The following is a 12,013-nucleotide window of genomic DNA, read 5'->3' on the forward strand; positions in this document are numbered from 1 at the left end:
TCTAAACATTTTTTTTGTTCTATTTTATTCTCTTTTCTATTTTTCACCATATTGCTCAAGAATTTTCTAAGTCATTATCTACATTGGACAAGATCATGTGGTACACGATCATCCTCAACAGCTTTATGACTTAGATTGAGCACACACCATTCTTTGGAGAATATTGATGGAAAGTTTGATTCACAACTGAGAGCACGCCATTCAGAATCCTACACTTGTACAGGCTTCACACAAAGCAGGATGTATGCAATATGTCTAGCATCCTAAAAATAAAATGCACATGCATGCTGGGTGTTGTCCACAGGTGTTGTAACACCGAGGACAACATCCGTGAGTGATCATTGTGTACACAAGCTGAGAGACTTCCTAAGATTGGAAAATCTCTCAAAATCCAATGGTTTTGTAAAGATATCAGCCAGTTGGTTCTCAGTTCCAACAAATTCCATTCGAATTGTACCATTATCAACCAAATCTCGAATAAAATGATGTCTAATGTCTATGTGTTTCGTTCGAGAGTGTTGTACTGGATTTTTTGAAATATCAATTGCACTTGAATTGTCACAGTATACAATTAAGGTGTCACTTTTGAAACCATAGTCTTTAATCATTTGATTCATCCACAAAAGTTGTGAACAACAGCTAGCAGCTGCAACATATTCAGATTCAGCAGTGGACAGAGATACACAATTTTGCTTTTTACTATACCATGACACCAAATTGTTACCAAGATAAAAACACCCACCCGTGGTACTTTTCCTATCATCTAAGTTTCCAGCCCAGTCAGCATCACTAAAGCCCACTAAATTGGTGTTTGTTTCTTTGGTGTACCATAAACCTAAGTCAACTGTTCCAGATATATATCGCAAAATTCTTTTGACAGCCTTTAGATGAGTGACTTTAGGATCAGCCTGGTACCTAGCACACAAACAAACACTAAACATGATGTCGGGACGACTTGCACTTAAGTAAAGAAGACTGCCTATGATGCTGCGATACTGGGTGTTGTCAACACCTGCCGCAACATCGTCTTTGGACAATTTTTCAGTCGACCCCATTGGTGTTTTCATGTGCTTAGTGTTCTCAGTAGAGAATTTCTTCACCAAATTCTTGGCATACTTGGATTGACATAGAAAGATATCATCATGCATTTGTTTAATTTGCAATCCAGGAAAGAAACTTAATTCTCCTACCATGCTCATTTCAAATGTGGTAGACATGCATTTAACAAATTCATCAACATGCTTTTGAGAAGAAGCACCAAAAATGATGTCATACACATAAATTTGACACACAAGAATATCATGCTTCGATTTTTGAATAAAAAGGGTTTTATCAACCTCACCTCTTTTGAAGCCTAAGTCAAGCAGATATTCAGTAAGCCTTCCATACCATGCTCTTGGAGCTTGTTTAAGTCCATAGAGTGCTTTCTTCAACTTGTAGACATGGTTCGGGTGGTGTGGATCTTCAAATCCTTTAGGTTGGCTTACATAAGCTTCTTCTTTCAAGATGCCATTCAAAAAGGCACTTTTCACATCCATTTGTTATAATTTTATGTCCATGTAACATGCAATAGCAAGTAAAAGTCTAACCGATTCAATCCGGGAAACAGGGGCAAACGTTTCATCAAAATAAATTCCTTCAATTTGAGTATACCCTTGAGCCACTAGCCTAGCTTTATTTCTCACAACAATTCCAGATTCATCAGTTTTGTTTTTAAAGATCCATTTGGTTCCAATAACATTCACATTATCGGGTCTGGGAACCAAATCTCACACATCATTCCTAACAAATTGTTCAAGTTCCTCATGCATTGCATCAACCCAAAATTCATCTTTTAAGGCTTCATTTATATTTTTGGGTTCCATGAGTGAAACAAAACAAGAGTGACTTACTTGAGAGTATACGGAAGTCATGCATACTAGTCCCATCATTTTGCGATAGTCTACCTTCTCCTTTCTTCTCGTTTGCATTCCTCCAAATGTTTCTCCAATGATCTGAGATGATTGATGATTTTTCTGAACCTTGCTGGGAATATCAATCTCTTCATTGGTTACACTGTCATCATTCTCAGTATACTTTCCTAGTTCATCATTTGATTCTGCCAGTGCAGGTGTTGTCTCCGGTGTTACAACACCGGGTGCAACATCTGTGTTAGGCAGTGTCTCACTTTCGTTCAACAGCCCATCAATATCATCCTCGATTGTTTTTCCCGTTAGATCTGCAAGATCATCAAAAACAACGTTAATAGACTCCATAGTCGTTCTTGTTCTCAGATTATACACGCGATAGACACGACTATTAGATGAATAACCAACGAATAAACATTTGCCACTTTTAGAGTCAAATTTTGCAAGATGGTCTCGGTCATTCAAAACATAACATACACATCCAAAGACATGAAAATACTTAAGGTTCGGCCTCTTTCCTATGATGATTTCATAGGATGTCATAGTAGAACCACTCCTTAAGTACACACGATTTGAAATATGACATGCTGTGTTCAAGGCCTCGGCCCAAAATCTCTTGGAAATATTCTTTCAACTTAACATGACCCTAGCCATTTCTTGCAGTGTCCTATTCTTCCTTTCGGCTATTTCATTTTGTTGAGGAGTCTTAGGGGCCGAAAATTCATGAGTTATCCCTCTCTTTTCACAAAATGATATAAAGTGTGAGTTTTCAAATTCTTTACCATGGTCAGTCCTTATCTTACCAACCCTCAGATTATGTAGATTAGTAATCTTAGCATGTAATTTCTTGAAAACATCAAATGTATCGGATTTTTCTCTAAGAAATCTTACCCAAGTAAAGCGAGAGAAATCATCCACACAAACGCATGAATACTTCTTACCTCCAAGACTTTCCACTTCCATTGGACCCATAAGATCCATGTGCAAGAGTTCAAGACACCGTGTTGTCCCAAAGTGTTGCAACACTTGATGGGGAACACGTGTTTGCTTACCCTTTTGACATGCACCACAAACATACGGAATTCCAGAGGATAAATTAGGCATACCTCTCACAGCATCGTACTTACCAAGGTTCTTTAATGTCTTGAAGTTTGCATGTCCCAATTTTTGATGCCACAAGTTTAATTCACTCACCTTTGAATGATTGCATACTAAGTCTTCTCCAAGTTGATAGCAATTATCAGCAGACCTTGTACCTGTCAAAATACGAGTATTAGAATTATCAAACACTTCACAATTGTCTTTATCAAACTTAACATGCAAACCGTCATCACAAAGTTGACTTATGCTTATTAAGTTTGAGTTAAGCCCTTCGACATAAAGCACATTGTGTAGATTAGGCAGTCCATCAACATTCAAGGTTCCTTTGCCAGCAATTCTTCCTTTAGCACCACCACCATATGTCACATGACCACTCCTCAGTTCAACATAGTCAATCAAATGGTCTTTAGAACCTGTCATGTGGCGCGAACAGCCACTGTCAAAGTACCATATTCCTGCAATGTTAGTCTTTAATGAAGTATAAATAACGGAACATTGAATCTTAGCCTTTGGTACCCAAACCCTTTTTACCGTCGGTTTTCTGTTGGCAGTGTTGCGTCGGGTGTTATACAACACCTGTGGCAACACCTGTTCTGATTCCCATCTCTTGTAATCATCTCTCAGTTTAAAGCAGTAGGGTTTGATATGACCAGGTCTAAAACAATAGTGGCAGATAAAGTGGCGTTTTCTGGATTTGGACTTCTTGGTAGATATTTGCCTTTTAGATGGAGCACCTTTTTCAGTTTGTGTAGCATTTGAGGTTTCAACACTTTCTTTGACAAAAACAGTTGGTTTTCTCTCAGTATTGGAAGATTCTCCAATTTCGAACAGACTGTTCGGATAACCAAGTCCAGCTTTGTCATTTTGTCCAATTATCAAAAGTGAATCAAGTTTGGATGAACTTGAATTCATCTTGGCAAGAATCTGAGTTGCTTCTCCAAGTTTCTCTTTGACTTTGCATAATTCCAAATCTTTCTTGCTTAAGATTACTTCAAGTCGTGAAATTTGTGACTTTAACTCAGCATTCTCTTTGGAGAGAATTGCATTTCCTTTAGTTCTTTTGATCCAGTCTTCATATAATTCTTCGTACATCGTCTGCACACTTTCTAGAGTGACTTCATCATCATCTACCTCTTGAGTTTCAGACTGACTTGCCTCCGCAAGGGTTGTAGATTTAAGACATACTGAATTCGAAGAGGTGTTGCGGCCAGGTATTGCAACACCTGTGGCAACACCCAAAGGATTGATTTGCATTGAGCGTTTTTCCTTGATCACAGAAGATAACGATGTGTGATTTTCAGATTCACTTGATCCTTGATCATCATCAGACTCTTCATCACTCAAAGTGACAGCCATGCCTTTGTTTCTTCGAAGTCGATTGGCACACTCATTGGCATAGTGTCCAAATCCAGAACACTCTCTGCATTGTACTGAGTCCAAATTTCTGACATTTGATTGGATTTGCAATTCAGTTTTTGGTCGAAATTGTCCTTTCATAGGAGTTAACTTTTGAGCTTTTGCAAAAGTGGTGATATTGGGCAACACAGATTTTTGTCCAATTTTCTTCTTTTCTCTCATTTTCTTCAAGTAATCACCGAATTTTTTAGTAATTAGAGAGATAGAATCTTCACCTAAATCAGATTCATTCAGTTCTTTAGATATTTGAAGGATTTCATCATAAGAGTCAGTTGAAACTTCAAGGGCTATTGTCTTCCCTTTATCCTTCTTTTGTAAATCAAGATTCATCTCAAAAGTTCTGAGGGAACTCATTAATTCATCCAGGTTGATTGTTGAAGTGTCTTTAGATTCTTCAATTGCACAAACTTTGACATTAAATTTCTCAGGTAGAGATCTTAAAACTTTGTTCACCAATCTTTCATTGGACATGGGATCTCCAAGACTGTGAGCTTCATTAGAAAGTTGTCTCAACCGGCTATCATACTCAAGAATAGACTCCTTGTCCTCCATTCTCAAACTTTCGAACTTTGATGTCACCATCCTTAGCCTAGTTTTACGCACACTTGCGGATCCTTCACAGTGCTTCTGGAGTATCTCCCAAGCATCTTTGGCGCATACACAAGTGGTGATTAAATTAAACATCCTTGTGTCAACAGATGAAAATATAGCATTGAGAGCCTTGGAATTAAAGTTTGAAGTTTGCACTTCATCGACAGTCCATGTACTTTCAGGTTTGAGCCGTGTGTCTCCATCAGCATCCTCGAGTTTTGGTGGACTCCAACCATCAAGTACACGTTGCCAAGCTCTTTCTTCAATGAATTTAATAAAAACCCTCATCTTTACTTTCCACAATGCATAGTTTGATCCATCCAACACGGGAGGCCTAAAAACAGTATTTGTTGATCCTTCCATAATTCCTTTTCACTCTGAATACAAAACAAAACAAAATCTCACTTAGTAGCGTCAAGTGGAAGCTCTGATACCAATTGAAAGTTCTGTTTCCACAGTGTATGTGTGAGTTGAGAGTGAGTGTTGTGTGTATCAGAATGTAGGTGTTGTGCGTAGGTGTTGTAACACCCACGACAACATGCAGCGGAAATTATGATTTTAACACACCTACACGTAGCTGGAATAATGATAATAATACGAGATACGAGATGTAAATTATGCACAAGTATAGAGGCTTGTGATGTATCTAAATAATTCAACAATAATTATCAGATCATTGTCTCTGTATCAACACAGTTATAACATCCTCAATATATAACATCAAATAGCCCAACAACAATTAATTCAACAAAATATAAAACTCGATTATAAATTTGTATTGTTCAACAATTTAATATTGTGGTGTATTTAAATCACAATACTATCATCAAATACACCCTAATTAATTTAACTTCAAATAATAGGCTATTTTATAACATCCGTCAAATTACGAAAACTTTATATCAGCGTGTAGCCTATACTTCGTAGATTCCGAATATATAATCAGAATTAATAACAACTGACAAACAACTCTCCAATCTCAATCCAATGATTAAAAATCCCTAATTATAATAAATTAGGAATAATTCAAAACAACAACACAATAATCTTCTCTACTTCGTTAAAATCATACACTACTCAACAATCTTCAATTTCAGTATGATTTAACAATTTATTGGATTTATTCCAGAAATCGACGAATTTCAAACATCACCAAAATATAAAATTTATACCTCAAATCGAAGACCTCGTGTCAACGATCCCAAAACTGAAGTCGGTTAGTCGATTAGATAAATCGATAAATCACAAGATCGAAAAGAAAATCTCAAAACCCTCTGTTATTATTTCTCTGGCTTCGTTGCTATCTCTGTTCCTTTATTTGGAACAGTTCGGTGGAATTCAATATGAATTCCACCGATTCAATGTTTTCTTTTTTTAAAAATTTTTTTTAAAATAAAATATTATATTATATTAATAAAATAATATAATATAATATAATATAATATTTAACATTTTAACACCGGTATATTTCTTTGGACCAGTCAAATGATCAAATTTTTCAAAACTCAAAACATGAAACTTCTATATCTTTCAGTGTTCTATGTTATATCCAAATTTCAAATCATTTGGACTTCATATGACCAAAATATGTCATATTTCCCTCTTTAAAAATCGTCAAGTATTTAGTAATATCACATTACTAAATCAACAAATTGTGATATTTACTTCAGGCATTACATTTCTACCCCCCTTAAGTGAATTTCGACCTCGAAATTAATCAACAACAGTAATAACATGCACAAATAAAAGATACGTCATACCATCAGAATAAGTAGGGGTAGAGCTCCCTCATATGCCGCTCTGTCTCCCAAGTGGCCTCTTCGACACCTCTATGTTCCCACTGAACCTTCACCATCGGTATAAGCTTACTACGAAGCTTCCGTTCAGATCGATCCAAAATACAAACTGGTCTCTCAACATAAGACACGTCAGGATCTAACTGAACCTCAGAAATATCCAACACGTGTGAAGGATCCGGCTCATACTTCCGCAACATCGATACATGAAACACATCATGAATACCAGATAAAGATGGAGGTAGAGCCAATCGGTAAGCCAAAGTGCCTATCCGCTGCAATATCTCATACGGACCAACATACCTCGGTGCCAACTTTCCTTTTATACCAAATCGCACAGTGCCACGAAAAGGTGAAACTTTCAAAAATACTCGATCTCCCTGCTGAAACTCTAAGGCTCTTCGTCTTTTATTGGCATAGGCGGCCTGTCTATCTTGAGCTGCTTTCAATCGTTGCTGTATCAACTTTACTTTCTGTTCCATCTCATGAATCATATAAGGACCGGTAACTGCAGCTCGATCAACATCATCCCAGTATAACGGAGATCTACAACGTCTCCCGTACAATGCCTCAAATGGAGCCATCTGAATACTACTCTGATAACTATTGTTATACGCAAACTCTACCAATGGAATAGATGACTGCCAAACAGATTTAAAATCCATAACATACGCACGCAACATATCCTCCAGCGTCTGAATAGTACGCTCAGTCTGACCATCTATCTAGGGATGATAAGCTGTACTCAATCTCAACTCTGTCCCCATCGCAGTCTGCAATCCTTCCCAAAAATGAGAAGTAAATCGAGGATCTCTATCAGAAATAATAGACACTGGAATCCCATGCAACCGTACAATCTCTCGTATATACAACTGTGCCATTGTCAAGTACGTACTACTCATGCTATAGGGTATAAAATGTGCAACTTTCATCAATCGATCAACAATCACCCAAATAGCATCAATAGTTCCAGTGCTTCTTGGCAAATGAGTCACAAAATCCATCGATATGTGCTCCCATTTCCAAGTCGGCACTTCTAAACTCCTCAATTCACCTCCCGGCCTTCTCCTCTCAGCTTTGATCTGTTGACAATTAAGACATCGACGTACAAAATCAATCACATCACGTTTCATTCCCTTCCACCAAAACTGAGAGCGTAGATCCTTATACATCTTCTTGCCACCAGGGTGGATAGAATATCGACTACAATGTGCACGCCGCAACAGGCCCTGGCGCAACTCAGATATATCAGGAACTATCATCTATCATTCATCCTCAAACTGCCATCATCAGCCACTCTAAAACGAGTATCTTGTTTCTGAGAAACTAACTCCCTCCATCGCTGAACTCTCTCGTCTGTCATCTGTGCATCACGAATACAACCATATATATCAGGTTCAGCTAATAAGGTAGATACCTGGATAGGAGTCGTCGAGATATCAAAATCATATCCCAAGGAACAACAAGACATCATCATAGCTGATAAACGACTCACATCCTTTGCAGTACAACTCACTTTACGGCTCAATGCATCAGCTGTAAGATTGGCTCGACCAGGATGATATTCAATCTCACAATCATAATCCTTCAGCAAATCTAACCATCGTCTCTGTCTCATATTCAACTCTGTCTGGGTAAACAAAAATCTCAAGCTCTTATGATCAGTATAAATCGTAAACGAGGTACCATATAAATAGTGTCGCCATATCTTCAAGGCAAAGATAATGGCTGCCAACTCCAAGTCATGCACAGGGTACCTTGTTTCGTGTGGTTTCAGCTGTCTCGAGGCATATGCCACAACATGTCGATCCTGCATCAAAACACATCCCAAACCATGTAATGATGCATCAGTATAAACAACAAACCTCTCATTTTCTGTAGGAATTGATAACACCAGTGCAGTCGTCAGTCGGTGCTTCAACTCCTGAAAACTCCTTTCACATGCTTCAGACCACTGAAATCGCACACCTTTCTGAGTCAACTGTGTCAAAGGCCTAGCAATCTTTGAAAATCCCTCGATAAATCGACGATAATAACCTGCTAAACCCAAGAAACTACGAATCTCAGGTACAGATGTAGGTGCAGACCACTGTAACACGGCTTCGACCTTCGTTGGATCAACAGAAATCCCATCTCTCGATATAACATGACCCAAGAAGACCACTCGATCCAACCAAAACTCACACTTACTGAGTTTGGCATACAACTGTCTATCTCGCAACACCTGTAACACTGAACGCAAATGCCCTGCATGCTCAGCCTCACTCCTGGAATATATCAATATATCATCAATAAACACAATAACAAATCGATCGAGATAAGGTTGAAATACCCTATTCATCAAACTCATGAACACAGCTGGAGCATTCGTCAACCCAAACGGCATAACCAAAAACTCATAATGCCCATATCTGGTCCTGAATGCTGTCTTCTGGATATCCTCCTCTCTAACTCGTATTTGATGATATCCTGATCTCAAATCAATCTTCGAATATACCGAGGTTCCCTGCAACAGATCAAACAAATCATCAATACGAGGGAGGGGATATTTATTCTTAATCGTTACCTTATTCAGCTGTCGATAGTCAATACAAAGCCGCATCGTTCCATCTTTCTTTCTCACAAATAAGACTGGTGCACCCCAAGGTGATACACTAGGGCGAATGTATCCCTTGTCCAGCAAGTCCTGCAACTGGGCTTTCAACTCTCTCAACTCTGCTGGTGCCATTCTGTAAGGAGTACGAGAAATAGGGGAAGTATCTGGCATCAACTCGATCCCAAACTCCACCTCACGGGCTGGTGGGAAGCCTGGAATCTAATCAGGAAATACATCGGCAAACTCAGCAACTATAGGTATCTCCTCTATTCCCACCTCCTTCTTCTTTTCTGTCACATCTACAGCATAAATAAGATAACCCTCATGCCCATGCTCCAATAACCGAGACATCCGGATGGCAGATACCAACGGAACACGGGGACGAGAACCCTTCCCATAAAATGTCCAACGCTCTTTCTCATCTGTATAAAAATATACCACCCGCTGATAACAATCAACTGTCGCACAATATCTCCTCAACACGTTAATTCCCACAATACAATCAAAATCAGTCATCTCTAGAATAATCATATCAGATCTCAGCTCATAGCCCTCATAAGAAATAATACCATCTGATATCATAGATACAACTGATATATCAACTCCAGAAGGTGTCGAAACAGAAAGAGGCATAGACAATGGAGACGAGCGCATATGAAGCTCAACCACAAACCTCTTCGATATAAAAGTATGCGAGGCACCAGTATCAACAAGAATATAAGCAGGATAAGAACATAAATAACACTTACCCGCTATCATCTCCTCTCGTGCCTCCTCTGCCTGCTCTCGTGTCAAAGCATACACCTGTGCTTGAGGCGGACCAGCTCCCTGCATACGTGACTGTCCTCCAGAAGGTCGTGGTGTAAACTGCTGAGGCTGTCGTCCTCCTCTCTCTGAGGATCTACCTCTAGCACTCCTAGGCTCTCGCTGTCCCTCACGACTAGGACACTGTCTCGCCAGATGACCAACACCGCCACACTCAAAACAGGTGATCTCGGTCTGTGTACACTCTCTGATCAGATGAGGTCCCCCACAACGATAACATCTCACTGCTCTGGACTCTCCTCTCTGCCCCTGAACAGACTGAGAACTGCCCCCACGACTCTCAACACGTCGTGAATCAAATCGACGCTTCCGAGATGATGCTGAAGAAGAAGATGAACCCTTCTGATATTTAAAAGACTGTCCCTGAGGTCGCAATGACTCCCTAGTCGGCTCTGATAATCGTCCCTGAGACCCATACTCCTGCATAACTAACTCAGCCATCTCAGCCCTCGTCACTGCATCCTCAAATGATACCGGGTTGTTTGATTGCACACGATCAAGTAACTCTAACTTCAACCCTTTCAAGAAATGCCTCATCTTAGCATGAACATTCGTAGCAATACGTGGCACATATTTCAACAATGCAGAATATCGAGTCTCATACTCAGCAACAGACATACTACCCTGTCTCAAATCCTCAAATTCTTTCTCTTTCTTTTGTCTGGCTGCTATAGAAAAATATTTATCAAGAAAACGAGACCGAAACACATCCCAATCAACAATACGGCCCTGAGCTCTCAATCCGACCTCAGTCATCTGCCACCACAATAGTACATTCCGCGAAAGCTGAAATGTAGCCAATCGTAACCAAGCAGACCTAGCACACGGTGCAGCCACAAATATCTGCTCTATCCTCTCAATCCACTCCTCTGCTCGCTCACCGGTCTCAGAACTATCAAATCTCGGAGGAAGATAACTGCTGAACTGTGCCAAAGTCAACTCACCAGGCAATAAAGGCTGATCTGCTGGTGCATGTCCCATAGGAGGAGGTGGCAATAGATTTATCTGTCCAAATCCACTGTCAACCTCGTCTGTTTCCTCGTGTGGATGTACCTGTTCTCTAGCTGCCATCACCGGAAATCAAATTGTTAATCATAACATTTAACAATTACAATCCAGCAATCATCATCACACCTTTCGCACGAAAGTACACGCAACTAAAGAACAATCAATCATATCGAGAAATCATCAATAACAAGTCAAATGCACAGACACACGCAGATAATATAGTCATCCAACTCCCTCATCACAAACCCAACTCTTAACCATCTCAGACATCTAACATATGCTCTGATACCACCAAATGTGGCGCCCCAAACCTCGCCACGTAATCATGCAACATGTGACGTCATATGCATAAAATTTTTTCTTTTCGACGACGTAATAATATAATGCATATAAAACAAAAAAGTGCAATCACCACACTATCTACGTCAGTGTAGCAGAAACAGTATAATAAATACACACATACAACTCAAATAAGACAATAAGCTATATTGTCTCTATCTACTATCAACTACAAGACTGTTTGACTAGACACACCTAGTCCTTCACCACTATCCTGTCTCACGCATAGTCCTGTAACATGCCCAACAGAAACAGCCCTCAAAGGGTGAGCATATACAACAATCATCATCGTAATACATAACAGTTATATTAACAACATAAAATATAACTGAAATCATAATAGAAATACCCCCTTTGCCGTTTCTGGACAATCAGCCAACAACAACCTCAACAACATCACAATGCAACAACATCGACGATACGTCGCACCCCAA

At 39.3% G+C, this 12,013-nt stretch overlaps 1 protein-coding gene across 1 annotated transcript; it reads right to left on the reverse strand.

Annotated features, from left to right (window-relative positions):
* Positions 1-1,776: 1,776 nt before the first annotated feature.
* Positions 1,777-5,378, reverse strand: LOC142538258 (uncharacterized). Its single transcript, XM_075643617.1, has 3 exons — positions 2,960-5,378; positions 1,893-2,218; positions 1,777-1,782 (listed from the first exon to the last, which is right to left on the reverse strand). Exons 1-3 carry the CDS (start codon positions 5,376-5,378, stop codon positions 1,777-1,779), a joined length of 2,751 nt encoding a protein of 916 aa, XP_075499732.1.
* Between the last annotated feature and the right edge of the window lie 6,635 nt (positions 5,379-12,013).

The sequence above is a fragment of the Primulina tabacum genome, chromosome 3 (assembly GCF_025594145.1).
Source record: "Primulina tabacum isolate GXHZ01 chromosome 3, ASM2559414v2, whole genome shotgun sequence".
NCBI classification, from domain to species: domain Eukaryota; kingdom Viridiplantae; phylum Streptophyta; class Magnoliopsida; order Lamiales; family Gesneriaceae; genus Primulina; species Primulina tabacum.

Coding starts and splice junctions, on each gene's coding strand:
- LOC142538258 (XM_075643617.1), bottom strand. CDS start 5,378: ATGGAAGGATCAACAAATACTGTTTTTAGGCCTCCCGTGTTGGATGGA. Junction 2,219..2,959: donor TTGTGGTGCATGTCAAAAGG/GTAAGCAAACAC, acceptor ATGATCTTGCAG/ATCTAACGGGAAAAACAATC.